The sequence below is a fragment of the Impatiens glandulifera genome, chromosome 7, assembly GCF_907164915.1.
Source record: "Impatiens glandulifera chromosome 7, dImpGla2.1, whole genome shotgun sequence".
Lineage (NCBI taxonomy): Eukaryota > Viridiplantae > Streptophyta > Magnoliopsida > Ericales > Balsaminaceae > Impatiens > Impatiens glandulifera.
In genome coordinates, this window is record NC_061868.1 from 37633344 (window position 1) to 37650148 (window position 16805).

The 16805-nt window shown below is 31.0% G+C and overlaps 2 protein-coding genes across 2 annotated transcripts; both read right to left on the reverse strand.

The window, feature by feature from the left end:
* Positions 1–4832: 4832 nt before the first annotated feature.
* Positions 4833–9013, reverse strand: LOC124909832 (protein CHUP1, chloroplastic). The gene is made up of 8 exons (XM_047450465.1): positions 8458–9013; positions 7546–8307; positions 6113–7465; positions 5898–6029; positions 5627–5808; positions 5439–5550; positions 5214–5357; positions 4833–5109 (listed from the first exon to the last, which is right to left on the reverse strand). The coding sequence occupies exons 1-8, from the start codon at positions 8635–8637 to the stop codon at positions 4987–4989; spliced, it is 2988 nt and encodes a 995-aa protein (XP_047306421.1). The 5' UTR covers positions 8638–9013; the 3' UTR covers positions 4833–4986.
* A 2767-nt stretch (positions 9014–11780) lies between these two features.
* LOC124945971 (probable transmembrane ascorbate ferrireductase 4) lies at positions 11781–13741 on the reverse strand. The gene is made up of 4 exons (XM_047486515.1): positions 13504–13741; positions 13359–13410; positions 13043–13239; positions 11781–12224 (listed from the first exon to the last, which is right to left on the reverse strand). The coding sequence occupies exons 1-4, from the start codon at positions 13651–13653 to the stop codon at positions 11895–11897; spliced, it is 729 nt and encodes a 242-aa protein (XP_047342471.1). The 5' UTR covers positions 13654–13741; the 3' UTR covers positions 11781–11894.
* Positions 13742–16805: the final 3064 nt, after the last annotated feature.

The following is a 16805-nucleotide window of genomic DNA, read 5'->3' on the forward strand; positions in this document are numbered from 1 at the left end:
GTTGGACATAAATCTAGAATGACTTTATTCTCATTTTGTTTTATTTTTTTTTAGTAATTTTTTGAATTGAAATGTATTTTATATTTTGTGTTTATATTTGAGTTTGATTAGCACTTCTTAAAATATGTTGTCATTATTGTGTTCTTACATTTATTATATTTTTCTCAACCATCAATCATAGTAAAAATAACTATTATTTCAAAATTTGATAAGTGAAAAAAAAAAAAAAAGAAGTTATTTTTGAACAAATTAAAGGTTCATTTTATTTTATTCAAATTGATTCGCTATAAATTTAGTTAAGATTTTCACTCTCATTTAAATTTACGCTTTTATGGGTAAGCAAACGGTAAAATCGATCCGTTTTGTCCAATCCGAATTAAATTTAAACTAAATTAATCCATAATGCAATCTAAACCATTTTACTAATTAATACGGTTAATACGGATCAGATATGGTTTGGAGTACCATTCAAACTAATATATATATATATATATATATATATATATATATATATATATATATATATATATATATATATATATATATATATATATAATTTTTTTAAACGTGAACTTTAAATTACTTAATAATTTTTTTTTAAAATTAATAAATTTAATTTATTTGTATTTAATTTAAAAAATGAAAAATTGAATTAAATATATTATATATTTTAATTCAAATTATTTTGGATTAATTGAATTATTTAAATTCAATCCTAATTAAACTAAATCTAAATTTAATTCAATCCGAATTTAATACAAACCGAAATAGTTAATCAAATTTTGTAATTCGGATTCCGAAATAGTTAATCAAATTTTGTAATTCGAATTCGGTTCGGATTAATCCGTCAAATGCTCACCTCTAAGATAATCTCATTTAATATTTTCTTATTTAATTACTTAATTTTGATTTATTTTATTATTTTTATTAAAATTTTAGACTAAATAATGTGAAAATATGTAAAAAATATATTATATTAAATTGAAATTTCCAGAAAATTAAATTGAAAAATATATTTTGTTTAGATATAATGGATAATCTTAATCCAATCCGAATTTAATTCAATCCAATCCGATCTTAATTCAATCCGAAATATCGGATTCAAATTAGTATTTTGAATTCAAATCGAATTGAAGTTCGGATTAATCCACACCATCCAAATTAGTATTTTGAATTCAAATCGAATTGAAGTTCGGATTAATCCACACCATGCTCACCCTACCTATCCTTTTAAATAAGTTAGTCAATTCCCTCTGACCAAATTAGAATCCAATTTTTATGAAAGTCAAAGAATAATATTAGATGTCTATATAATCCATTCTCCACATTCAAGACATTTCTTATTTGATTCGGGATTCTTAATTTTGAAACAAACAATATGTTTGATGAAATGGTTATGATCTATTTGACTTATTTTGATTAAATAATTCAAAAATAAAGATATTTTTTATATTTTAATTTTAATAAATGATTAATGATGATGCAAGAATTCTAATAATCTACATAAAATTAACATTGGAAGCTTTTCAAATAGTCTCTTTCTATCCTCCAACCGCTACTACACCTGCCCCTCACCACATTCAAAAGTCATCATTATACAAAGAAAAATATTAATTAAATTGTATTTTAAAACGACTACTTTTATTATTGATTTTATATGTGAACACGGTTTTAAATTATATTATTATTTCGAGATATTAATCTTGTTATCTATATATTTATAGTTTAAATTATTTCTAAGTATACATGTTGAATTTTTTTTAAGTTAATGTCCATGTCTCTTTGAAATAAAGACTTTGTGTTGAATTATCATGTTTATGTATTTTTAGTCTTAATAATTGAAATTAAAAAAAAAAAACAATACATTTATTTTGGAATTAATTAAATTAAATAAAAACTAACTATGGATTGAATTTATGCCCCCTTCCATTCCCTTTAATATTTTGGATGAATTGAATTTATTTTTTATTTTTTTTCAGTTGATTTCTTAAACTAATCATGTTATGTTTTTTATTTTTATTTTCATATATATCTATTACAATTTAATGATTTTTTATTTCTTTTTTGAGAATAATGATGAATTCTTTTATTAAAAGATATAATTTGACCAATTTCTAATACATTAAAAATGAAAATAAGTTACATTATCAATTTAAACATGATTTCTTTGTCAAAACATTTAGTCACTAATTATTTTTGTAAGTATCTATAATTTTCTTTTATAGTAACTCATTTTTGTACCATGTTGCTTACTTTACTTCATACACTATTTAAATTTATTTTAATTTAATATATATGTTATTCCTATTTTTGTTTTACTTAATTTGTTTGAATTTATTAAAAAAAAGTCAAACAAAATATATATTACTCCATTTATTAATTAAAATACTTCTTACCTTTTTAAATACTTTTATTAAATAAAATACATCTTTTCAAAAATAACCTCATCAACATTTTAAAAACAAACTAAAGTAAAAAAAATTATTATTTACCTGAAATTCTATTAGTTTTAAAAAAATAACAATCAATCATATTTGGACATTATTTAATTAGTTTAATGATAAGGATTCTTGTTTATTTGTGTTGAAACACAATTTTGTATTCTACAATACAAAATTAGAATTAATTCAAAATTTAAATTTCAAAAAAATATACTAAAAATAGATATTACAACAATAAAATAAAGGGGAAAAAGATATTAAAAATATTAGCTCCTATATCTATATAGAGACATGAAGGCAGCCATGTTTTACTTAATACCATTGACTCTCTCTCTCTCTCTAGTTCTTGTTCTTGATTAAAGATGGTTCATTTATCTTTCTTACCAGTCGAAAAAGTTCAAATCTTTGGTTCATTTCCTCTAACAATCGGTTTATTCGTATCAATCTCTATTCTAATATCTCTCTGCGCAAAACATTCAAGGAAATCAATCAAACTCTCCACCAAGCCGTCGCCATCGCCATCGCGGTCGGCGTTCACCTTCAAAAGCGATAGCGATGATCTGATCATTCCTCCAAGGTCGCCGCTCCGATCGGCGAAGCAGTTGATTTCAAGCATCAGTGAAAAGGCGTTGCCTTTTAAAACCCACCGGAGAAACGAAGAAGACGATGATGTGGAGAAGGCGATGGCGGCGGATGAGAACGAAGGAGTGTGGCAGAAGGCGATTTTGATGGGAGAGAAATGTTCGCCGCCGGATTTTTCTGGTGTTATATATTATGATTATGATGGGAAAAGGATTGCTGAGATGCCTAAATCGCCTAGGGCTAGTTTTATCAATAACGGTGGATTGTCATCGCCGCCGTCGCCGCCGTCGCCGAAGACGACTGCGTTTTCGTTTCCAATCGTTAGACAAGATAGTAATTAATTAAATTGGATGTTTTTCAGAATTTAATTATTTATATACTTACTTTATGTGATTGATAGTGAGAAGAAGCAAGTTGTGTTTAGAAATTGAAAGACAATTTTCTAGTCAAATGAATTGTAGTTTATGTTAAAAAGTTTATTGTTCTTTTCTTCTTTTTTTTGTTTTGAATGAAATTCTTACAATTAAAAGGAAATAATGTTTAATTATAATAAAACTATTTAAAAAAAAGTTACTGACTTAGACCTTTCAAAATCAAATGTCACCAACCTTTAAAACTAATTGGGATAGGTTTCTGAATTTTAAAATTAATAGTAATAATAATTAAGAAATATAACTACATATTTAAATTAAAAAGGCTTTTATTAATATTATATTAGAACTTAATCAGAGAAAAGATTAAGTGTAATTCTTGAGTATAATCAAATTATTAGTCTAACAAACCAATTTGTTGAATTGGTCGCTAAACTACTTGAGACCAATTCTCAAATTTTATAATAATGAAATTTTTTATTAATTTGTAGTCCCAAGGTGATGATTTTTTTTTGGAATGACACCTAAGTAACCTCAAGTAATATACACACAACTAAATTCGTGTTATAGTTTTTTAACCGATAGATTTAACTTTCTATTTTCATCTCCACAACCACATGTTAATCCTAAGTTTTGGAATTTAATTTGAAAGATTTAATATCAAAAAATATAAAAAAAAATATTTGAAAATCATGTCACAATGCCCTTTCCACTACATAAAATTATTTTTAAAAAAACATATCTCTATCATAATCATAGGTGTTCTACTTTTATTGAGATAGTGGAATACACTTATGTCAAAAAAATCTTATATGGTCCTTCTTTGGTACTCATATTTATGTGATTTTTATTAGAAAATTTGATACTACTTTTTACAACACTTAAATAATCGATTTATCAAAAACCTAAACTAGAATCATTATTCGAGATCATTTAGGCAGTCCAGTTCACGTCCTTGCATACAATTTCAAAAGTCTATGTCTTGTGACTACGGAGGCAATGACCATCGATATGGGATGTGCTCTGTCATTGACAACTAATGGTAAAATGTGATTTTTGAATTAGATGTCAAAGGGGTCATTTCATTTATCATCGACCTCTTCAATTAGATATCGCCAACAAACTCGTAGATTGGGTGGTGTTTACAACACGTCATTCATCTTACTAACTTCAGTTTGTCTCACGCAATGTCAACGAATCCACAGATTGAACAATACACCATTGTTGTCATTTTTCTATGATCTATGTAACGACTTTCCAGCTTAAAACACTATTAAAATTGATCAATTTCCCCAATCTAAACTGCAAACCGTTTAAAATTTACACAAATATCAAGGTGGGTCCTTGTAACATCAAATATGTCAGTATATTATCATTTAAATGATTATTATCCTAATATCTGCTCTGATGTATAAAATGAATATAAGGAAACAGTGGGAGTGAAAAATAGTAATTGTATTGTATGTTTGTAAGAGATTCAATACAACAATAATTCCCATCTAAATAATAAACTATGATATAAAAAAAAAAAATACATACAATTATAAGCAAACAAGAGAAAGGGGGATGAAAGGAGAAAAAATAAATATAACTTAATCCTCCAATTTACCATCATCGTCGTCATCTTCTTCAGCTGTTTCTGTTTGTGAGGAGTGGACTCGACTCCTAAGCTCTTCGAAAGCCTTCATGCTTTCAGCATCAAAGCCTCCTGCAAACTGAAAATACCCAAAAACAAAATACACACAATTTTCAATATGACTGTCTGATGCATTTCCATTTCAACCAACTCATTATTATAAAGCCAAAATGGAAGATTTGCCTGATGAACACGGAAAGCAAAACGAACTCCTTGAAGAACCAAAAACTCTCTGTTGGGTTCTTTCTCAGGTCCACTCGCCGAATCCAGCTCTCCAGCCACTCGTTTCATGTACTTCTTTGCCAATTGCACAGACGATAGCTTGATCTGCACACAATGTTTATTTTATAAGTCAAGGAACCATCACTGTATAATTGCAGAAAACAATAATAATGATCAAGATCCTACCTTTCCTACAACTCCAGAATCCAATAGCCAATCGGTTGGGATTCCGAATTCTCTGTAACGCGAAACAGCCATATCACGTGTACGCAGGAGTGCATACACGCTTTGTTCCACTCTGGAAAGAAAACTATTTAGCCACAGGAAAGATAAATCTATTTAAACTAACCATTTAACTGCAATGGCATACTTACTTCTCCAATAATTTGTACATCTTCTTGAGAGCAGCATCACAAGAGAGTTTAGGATCATCATCAAAAGAGGATACTTGTTTCTCTAGCTTCATCAAGTCCTGGTATTCAAAAGCTGCCTCTCTCAATGCATCTGCTTTGCCTTCTGGCCAATCGAAGTGTTTCAGAACCGCTCTCTCGTCAACCTGACATAACAATAGACAGTGTGAACATAAGATGGCTAGCTGAATTCGAGTGCAAGCATCTATCCAAACAACAAGCACGCCATGCATACCAAGAAAGAAAGTTCTTCATCCAGCCAGTTCACAAACGCAACCAGATCACCAATCCCTGTAAAAGAAGCTGCTCGGACTTCAGTAGCCAGAGACTGCACGAAGTCACCTTGAGTCTCCACGTCCGCTTTCACCTGAAAAATAAAAATAGCGTAAAAATTCCACAATTCAAAAATGCATGCAATGTACAAGACACAAGATGAGCTATTTTTCTTACAGCAAGGAGGAAAGTGGATCGGTTTTCAATTTCCCCAATCATATTGCTCCTGGCATCTGACGCGCTCACAGTAGACGATGCTACCGACGTTGTGTCCTTCTTTGCTTCACGTTTCATCAACGACTGGTAAAATTCAACGAGCTCGGGAGCTCGGTGAACTTTATCTCCACCTCCTCTAGGTAAGCTTCCAGGTGGCGGAGGTGGCCTGGGAGGTCCACGCGCGCCACCAGGCGGTGGAGGAGGTGGAGGGGGGCCCCCTGGAGGAGGCGGTATCCCACCAAATGGAGGAGCAATGGTTGCACTGACTGAACCGCCTCCTGATTGTTTAGGAGGTGGGCGGGCCACTCGAGGAGCTCTCTTCTCGATGTGAGCAAATTGCATCTTGCTCACTGCTTGAGAGGAGGGTAGCCCACCCGCCTTGCCATCGTTTGTCGGGTCACCAACACCCGATACACTCGATATGAGCGGTTTCTCCTTTATTGAAGAAAGCTTAGGCGGTAGACTGATGGGTTTGTCTCTCGGCTCGAATCCAGGATTCAGTCTCGAACTGTCGCCAAAACGAACCGCTCTAGCCATGTCAGCTTTTTCCTTGATATTCTTCTCCCTTTCAACGGCTAACTTATGGCGGTCTTTGAACGCTGGATATTTCTCTTCTAGAACGCCTTCAACCGACTTCGACATCAGGTGAAAAGACGACGCCACTCCGTTTAGCGATTCACCAGGAGGATTTTTTGGGGTGTCGGGTGATTGAAGATCCTGATCACCCATTCCAAACGAAGTGATTCCCATGCTTTCGCTGGCGTTTCTTAACATCAACGATTCTAATGCCCCCCTCGGTTTCATGCTCATGCTACCCCTGCTTGGGGAGCTTCCTCCGAACGATCTAGCAGGCGAAGAAAGAAGGCTTGTATCGTCTTTGCTTTTGCCCCACTTCTTGAACTTCTGAATCAAGCTTGTCTTTTTGCTTAAAGTACTATATTTACTTGTGGAACTGTCTATCGAGACGTTATCGAAATCCTCACTTCCTGGAGAAGACGGGTGAGAGAAATTGCTCTCCAAATCTGTGTCACCTTGTCCACGCTCCGATCCTGCATACTCTAACATGAGGCGTTTAGCTCTTTCTTGAGATTTCGGGCTCAAACTCTTGTTTAGATCACGAGCAGATATTTTCCCAGATGGTGTCTGGTAGTTACGCAGTTCAAATCTTAAACATGCATTGACCCATCTAAGGTAGACTAGCTCCTCTACCTCACTGAATCTGTTCATTTGAAGCCCTTCAACTTGTTTTAAAAGATCTTCCTTTTCATGCCTCAAATTGTTAACATCTTCTCTTACCTTTGCAACCATCTCAGTCTATAGCAAATATCAGAACAAGCAATATTAAGATTCAAAACAATGCTAAATTCGCGAGACAAGGATTCTCTAATGTTTACCTCGGTTATATTAGAGAGGGTTGCAATTCTAGCCTCGGCAGCATCCAGCTTGATAGCCAATTCTCTCTTTTCGTGTTGAAGCTCTCTGCTTTTCCTTTTAAGCTCGACAACTTCAACCTCTAATTCCTTTAAAGCTTTAAGCTTTTTGTCAACATCAGTATCCCTCTTGAAAGCTTCCTCCTCCTTTGCTTGGAGGCCGCTAACATGCTGTTTTAAAAGCAATAGCTGCCCTTTCGTTTGATTAGCCTCGAGCTGAATCTGCCTCTGCAACTCTTTTATCTTGTTTCTAGCCGTCTCCAGCTCTTTCCTAGCTGAAGCTCCATGTGAGACCTCTTCCTGAAGTTTTATCCTCTCGGCTTGCAGGGAATTTATTGTTATGTTCAGCATTTCGATTTCTACTGCCTTAATCTTGAGTTGCTTTTGGAGCTCAGCAACGTCAGATTCCTGTTCTTTCAGGCCATAATATTCCAGTAATTCACCTTCTAGCTTCACTTCTCGCTCTTCCAGTTCCCTTACTAGATTTCGCAACCGTTCCAGTTCGCTAGCATTATTTTCCATCTCGATTTCGTATACTCTTTGTTTCTCTGGGTCATACTTCTCATCTGGGAATGGAAAATTAATCTCACCAGATAAAAGGCTTTCAAATTCTGGTAGAATTTCATCATCGTCGTCAATGTCGAATGCAGTACTTCGTGTTGAATTTATTATACTGTTAATTAGCTTGACTTCTTCTTTTTCCTCCTCTTCTTCTTCTTCTTCCGGCTACAACATAAGAAACGTCTCTTTATTTGTTACACTTGGGAAATTCAATAAGCACATTAAAGGAAACATCGTTTACTTACATTATCCACCTCTCTGATGTCATCATGTTTACCTTCAATCTGGTGTTCATTTGATGTTTCTTCATTGTCTGGAAAACAACAATTCAAAATTGAAGACCAAAATTGAAGTCAAATAAAATGAAGCCAGAAAAGAGTAAGCACCTGGTGGATTTGCTAAGGAGCCAGAAGTTGACCGCGAACTGTTGGCATTATGCTTAACTGCATAAGCTGCAACAGAAGCAGCAACCAGAAATCCTAACCTGACTATCATGTAGTAGACTTAGAGAATCTCGAGACAATATGATTGAACGTTCTCTCATCCACGAGAGAAACCCACTTCTCAAAAACTTCCCTTTCCATCATCTCTTCCCCAATCCATTATTCAAACCATCAGACTTCTTCCTTTCTTCTCCAACGTGATTCCAATCTTCTGGAAAAAACCAGATACGAAAGTATAAAATACTGTGGATATTCAATATAAATATATAGCTATTTGATGGACGATATTATCAATGTTATCATTTATCAGGTTCTTGACGACCCTTCATAAGTTAAACTTGACAGATAGGATTACAAGTCCAAATTGCCCTGCTAAATACTACAGCAACCACCAGATAACTAGTGGCCACTCTTTCTCCGAAAAGGATTGAAACCATCTTCAATTTAAGTGGGTCAAATAAATTAGCAATATGCCAATATCTACATGAAAATCCACAAATTGAAATGATGTAAAATCTTTTACCTAGGTTGTAGAAAAATATAATTTTCTTGTCTCTATTTGTCTGTTATCCAATATTTTTTGTTTTTTTTCTTGACCACTCATTTTCCCATTTTCCAACAGATGAAGGGAATCCTATCTTGGATTGATAAAAGGTTGAGTTCCCCAAGGCCAAGAAAGTATAAAACATCCTCCAATCATAACGAGAATGAACAAGATCCTATCCTCTCAGAGAAAAGTCTTTCAGTTTTGTGTTCTTCTTGGAAAATGCTTAATTATGATGGTCTAATGATGAATGAAAACAAAAAGACCAGAAGGAGGTTAAGTAGGTCCAGTAGACAAGACCCAACAAATTAGGCAAAAACATATATCTATGATTTGAGTAATGAGGGTTAGTGATGTGAAGGTGGTGGATTCACTGTAGAAAAGGTAGGCCTGGAATTAAATTCCTGAAGTTTAGTTAAATGGAAGGAAGTGTGTGGAAGATGTTATCCAAGAGAAGAATGATAGCTAAAGGCTTTTATGGAAGCATAATATTATTGGACCATTTTGACCTAACTGTGGGTCTTCTTCTTTTTGCTTTTTTCTGCAATTGATTCCTACTTTCAACAGTTATCCATATTTAGTGTATCAAAGCAAATAACCCAGAACCATAGCTTTTGTTTTCTATGGTAAAAATAGATAAACTTAAAGTCCTAGAAGAAAACAGAGGAATATTAGGGCAAAACTTGTGAAAGGCCACTGATTTTCTTTCCATTCATGGAATCAGGTCATTTCCTCATGAAATATTACAAACATCTGCATTCTCTACGCAGCAAAAGATACCAGAAAGCTTAATCATAACAGCTGTGTAAATTGTACAGAAATCAAAGTTCGTTTCCGCTGCAAACAGAAGCATAGTGATTCATTCATTGCATTCAAAAGAGCTCGTTGTAAGAAATCATTTGATTCTCAAACATGGAGAGAGCGGAAAAGCTTACCATTGCTTCTTCATCTTCTAGCATTAGCGTTTCGATTTGGGTGGCGACTGGCGAGCCAAGTCTTGAGCGGGAGAAGAACCCTTTTAAACCCTGCTCCGAATCTCTCTCTATCAGCAGTAAAAGATGAAGGGGCGTTTGATTTAAGGGAAAAAGTTCAGAATTTTTTTTTATAGAGTTGACTCAAGTCCATTAAAAAAGCTTAATAGTTGGAGGCACATTTTTGACAATAATGGTGTTCAAGAAATAATTTGTTGGATTGCTCAATCTCTTTTTTAACATAATTTGTTGAGGATTTTTTTAGATCAAATAATCGAATTTAAAAAAAAAAAATAGTAACACGTACATACTTTAACATTACGGGTATTAAAGAATTTCCATCTTGTTGTAAAGTATTTTACACGAAGAATTGATCTAGTATTAAAGAATTTTCATCTCATCATAATAACTTATCACTTGACAGAAATATATATAAATGATGTTACAAATAAATTAAATAAACTAGAATATATATACAAAGAACAAAATCATCAGAAGACAATATTGATTCGAAGAATGTGCTTAGCACATTTTTCTTAAAACAGTTTCACCGTCTCCCATTGTACTAGAGTTTATCACAGATGACTGTCTCTTAGGGTACAACGAAACTAGTAGTGATTCAGTATCGGAATCACTATGCAGCGAACTTAACAAAATACTTGAATCAATCACCGGGTTTCAACAAAAATATGACGAGTCAAGACTCAAAGAATAGTGCATTGAGTGAAAAACTCGAAGAACACTAAAAAAACAAAGAAATAACTTTTCGAATTATAAAGAGATTATGAAATGAGTAAAGAATAGATATGAGATATTAAGAGTTCTAATATAAAGGGATATTTATAGCTGAAAATTAAATCATCACAATAAATTTATTTATCAATTCAATAACTGATATTCATCCAACGGCTGTCATTCCTAGAATCTTGAATTCGATCTTATCCATTGACAATCGATCTTATCATTTATATTAAATTTCACCAAAAATTCATATTTAAATTTGGTATAAATTTATATTTATTTGAATTAAATTACATTTAATTTATTTATCTAAATTCTCATTTTCATTTAATTAATAAAATTGGTTTAAAATTACACAAGAATCACCTAGGAAAGTTGTGTAAGTAGGGATTTAAGCATTCATTAAAGCAAAGTAAACGATACACGTTTATTGCACGGATAAGTCTTCTTTCGTTCTAACGAGGGCAAGCCATTAGTCAAGAGGTTAGTTACCCGTTCTTTGTTCATAGGTAATCTCTTGCTCCACTTTTTTGGCCTAAAAGGAAGAATCAAGAATGTCATATATTTTAGGAGCTAGATTAGTTGGCAATAAACAAATAAGAATTGTTTCAACAAAATGGATGGAATTTGATTTAAAAAGTCTTTCAAATTCTTTATTAATTAAGTATAAGTGGGAACATAAAAATAAAATACTTAAATAAATATCAGATTGACCAAATTGAAGAAATGATAGATCATGTTGTTCATTGGGATTTTAAGAAGGGAGAAAGAATCACATCAATACTTTATCATAGTGGGTAGTAATGAATTTTCATTTTCAGAGTTATAATGGAGATACAACCCAGAGTATGTTTAAAATTTTTTGTTATACTAGTCACTAAACAACTAATATAACCATTATTAATTTTGATAATAAATTAGGCACTTAGTTGAAGAATCTTACCACTATATCTATGGGTTCAGCATATAATTAATTGAAGTAAAACTCAATATTTACAGAAGAAAACAAATGTCAAAGAATACATGGAGAAGAAGTATCAAAGAAAACAAACCCTAAAAAGAAAACTTAGACAAAGACTTTTGATTTGAAGACATGATAATCTTAGAATGTTGGTGTTTTGGTGAGGCAGCAGCAAGTATAACAAACCCACTTAAAAGAGCCAAACCCAAACCCATCCCGTTTACAATCATAGACTCAGTGGATCGCTTAGCCACATTATCTTTCATCTGCAACAAAGTCAGCTTCTCAAGCAGCCCCATTTCAGCAGTCACCACAGCCATTCCATAAGTGTAAAGTCCCAGAAAAATATGCCATGGCAACACTCTTAACCTTACCATCCTCACCTCTCCTTTGTGCCAAAAGCTCAGGAAACCCATCAGCCACTGCCCAATCAATGAAAAATGGTTTATTTTACCAGTTCAAAGTTCAATTATTTTGCTTGCTTTGTCAGCACTCATGATTATCCATCCACCCAATCTAATCAAGAATAAAGGGGCAAAGGGGTATGTATTATTGAAAATCATGACATTATAGGCAAAGTCACATAAGGATCAATCAAATTTTCATATAAAGACAGATTAACCCACATCCACTTATATGACAAAGAATATTTTTTGCACAAAAATTAACAACAAAAAATAGGTAAATATAGTGGAGAGTGGAGACTCATAACTCAATGATAGAGTACAATAACACAAGAATTGATTAAGCCCTAGTTAGTAATTTTTAGTTTAATGAAGCTTGTTTTGTTTTCTCAATTTTTCTATTGACATCAGGGTTTATTCAAGATGCTTTCAATGAAAATCGAACTTAATATTTCATCATTTGACATCAAGGTTTATTTTCCGTGGAGGAGGCTAACACAACATCTTACTGTCATCCCAATCAAGGTGTTTTTAATAGAAATAGAACTTGAGACATTAACCTTTCAGATTCAAACTCTTTCCAATTGATCTAGGCTCATTTTGCTTCCTGAACTTTAAAAATTGCTAAAATTACTTCATGCAGTGTTTGAGACAATTTTAAAAGCAGATGAAGTAAAAGGAGGCAAAACCAGCATCTTTAAACAAGTTACAGGAAGCAAAATGAACTTCTATCATTGTACTGAATGTAAAATTTTAAATATGTTTCTTGAATAACCAAAAATCAAGTTAAAGCAATCACAGTAATTTGAAGAAAGGAAAGGGGATTTAGAACAAACCTGAGCACCAAACAAGGACACACAAATCAAACCCATCCAAGAATGCAAGCTATAAAAATTAGCCACAACCCCATCTTGTCCATGAAACTTTGTCCAAATACCAAACACACCACAAGCTAATGCCAGTCCTTGCAGACTCAAATGCACTGATTTCTTCAAATTTGTTGATCCAGGCAGCCATCTGTGAACCAATATTGCTGCAAAATCAACAACCAACAATACAATTTACTGAAATCAAGAAATACCCATTTCCCATAATACAAGAACTTAACAAACTCTAGCTATTAATTTCCAAGATCCATCCATGGGTACCTACCTTCTCCGCTGATTAGGATGAAGCCAATCACCATGAGTATTGGATGAAGAACCTGTTACAACAGAGAGTAAAAAGGCAGGCTCTTTAGATCAAATGTAAACAGAATCAATGCATTAATTTTGAGAGAGATGGATTTAGTAGGTACAGCATAAATGAGGTCTTCTTGGGAAGGAGAGCGAGGGAGGAAGCTTGATCTGAAACCAAGTGCCCAAATTAGAACAAGAGATGCTACCACTAGACCGGAGAATCTGGCGAATAAGAGAAGAGAGAAGAATGGAAGAGAGATTTCAGCCATTCTCGTCTTCTTTCTTCTTCTTCTTCTTCACTGAGCTAGTAGTGGAGACTGAGAATACTACTGTTATAAGTCCCCATTAGATAATAAAAAAGAACGTTGCAGCCGACAGATGTTGTCCTCACGGTTTAAATTACAATGGGAAGGCCATGTTACCAATAACTTATTATATTTAGAATAGTTGAGGGTGAATACTGTATCCCAACAGTTACTATTCATATCATATATTGGATTGAAAGAAAAAAAAATTATATTGTTGATCTAGTTTTTTGTTTTTTTTTTTATACCGAAATCCCAGTATACCATTATTTTTATACAATGTAGGTATAATGTAGGGATTCATCGGTCGGGTTATTTAAATTTAATATTTTAGTAAATTCAAAAACTTAAAATTCGAATTTGGTTTATTTTGAATTCGATAAATTCAAATTCAGTCGAAATATTGAACACACCTACACAGTTGTATTCTTTATTATAATAATTATACTTACATTTTTTTTACTTTCACTGTCAACAATTTTTATGAATTATAGTCTTATATATTGAGAAAAGATAACAATTTACTTCTTTCGCACCTCTCTATCTATAGTAAGTACGATTATATCTAATAAAATATATAATTAAAATAAATAATAAAAAATGAATTCAATTTTTGATTTATTTTCAATTCGATTCAAAAATTGAAAATGAAATTTGAATTTAATTTATTAAAAATCAGTCGGATATTGAGTTCCGAACAAATATTAAACATTTCTAGTATTACGTTATTCCTATCAAATAACATTAAAGTTTAATTATATTGTGATTTAAAAAAAAATGAAATAACATTAAATCTCTTAAAGAATGAAATAAATTTATTAAAGAGAAAGAAAAAATATATATTTATTGTTAAACTTCACATCTATTAAAAAAGAAAGTAATATTATTAAGATGGGTTGATTTATTATTTTACTCAAAAAAAACAAAAAAGTTATAATCACTTTTTGAATCTAATTAATTATTGAAATGAAAATTAAAACGGAAGTATTTACAGGTATTATATATATTTTTAATTTATAAATATTATTGAAAATTTTGTATTTTTACCTAATTGATAAATTTGGTATCGATACTACCACCTATTTTTTTTTTATCACCCATAGTTTATAGGTCAAATAAATAAAAGATTAAATATCAAATTTATTTTCAATTAGAAATACGAGGTAGATATACAATTTTATAAATTTGTGTTATATTCATTTAAATTAATTAAAAAAGAACATATTAATTATTTATTTATCATGTTACATATAATTTTCACCCTCAAAATTAATAAAAGATATTAATTGATATTTATATTGTAAATTAGAAGACATTTATATATAATTTTTAATATTCAGTATTGAATATTAGGTCATATGCCGAATCTACGAGGTTGGTTGTTCGTTCTGATGAAACTTTATATTTGTACATCTTCTTTTCAAATTTATACTGTCTTTTAACAAAATTCTACTATTTTTTAAAATTTGTTTATATTTTATATGTAAAATCAAACTGTTATATCGATTAATACAAAATTTAAACCGTTGATATCCGCTTAATAAAAATTATAAAACGTCCATTTTGATTTCTATTTATTAATAGGTTAGTAGATCGTCAATCAATTTTATCTGTTTGTAAAAAATAATTACTAAATAATACAAAATTTATCTAAATTTGTTTTAAAAATATATAATAATAAACTATGTATAAATCATTTAGTTTACTAATTTTGTTTGAATAACTAGAATAAAGTTTTTACTTTAATATTTATATTTTCCACACATAAGTATTATGCAAATATTTTTAAATTTTAACCATTATTGTACAATAGTTGGTTTACATTTTAACCTTCACTAACTAATCGATCAATCAAAGCGCTAATTCGGTTAAGCGTTTTAAAAAACCGTTAAATATTTTGTTTCTCAATTTAATTTCGATTAAAAATTGATTAAACATTTTCTGATAAAAAAAAAGTTTGCATTTTACTAATAAAGCATACTTTATGTTTGGTCATGCAATCAATTTTCATGAGATTGATTGAGGTTAGGTTTCATATCCTCCTTTCAATTCTATTGAGAATATTGTCTCTTTGAGTTCGTTTATGTTGTTATTTGAATTTTTTTCTCTAAATCCTGTTTTTTTATCATTTTTTTCTTTATTATATCACTTTCATTTTAACTATAAGTCACTTATTTTACTAACTAAAATATTAAACTTTACTTATTTTATTTTTTTAAAAATCAAATATAAAAGAACAGGATAATAATTTAACAAATTAAAGACCAAATAACCTACTTTTTCATCTCCAACAACAAATTCTGAATAAATATTTAAATAACCCATATAAATAAAAAAAAACTAAAGACAGAGTATCAAACTATATATAATCCATCGGTAGAACAAGTTCCAAAAGATGAGACAGAAATTTCCTAAGACCTATAAAGCTAAGATATATATTATTAGAATTGGAAACTTGGCCATCATATCTACATTCGTTATTCATAATCAAGCTAACTATTTTTCCCACATAATAATTGGACAGCGAATTGGACTCAGAGCTCGATCGCCATGCTTCAAACACCAAAAATTATGTTGGTTGTCACCTCTGTTTACACTCACGTAACTGGTCGTGTGTTATGGTGCAAATTTCCGACAATTTGTAATTAAATGTTATGTATATAAAAATCCTTAGACCATTTTAATTAACTAAAGTTTTTTTTTATAACTAAATGAAGTAAATGATCGTGACTATATTTTCATTTCTTTTGCTAATATAAGTTCTTTTCGTTTTAAGAATGTCTACCTATTAATAATGCTTATAATTAAAAAAATAAATTATATAATTTGGTTTTAATTAAGAATTAATATGTAATTATGTCATTTCATATTAAATATATTATAAAATACTAAATACTAAATACTAATAATATTTTGAACCAAATAATTCAAATAAAAATAAAATCTTTTTAAAATAAATATCAAATTATTTATTAACCCTAAATTTAACATCTTGTTCAACTAATCTTCAAAGAAGGTATAATGTTACCTTATTAGTTACAATAGTATGTAGTCAAGTATGTAGTCGGTGCATTTGTAAGGAAAAAAAAGTAAGACAACACTTACCTTTATTCATT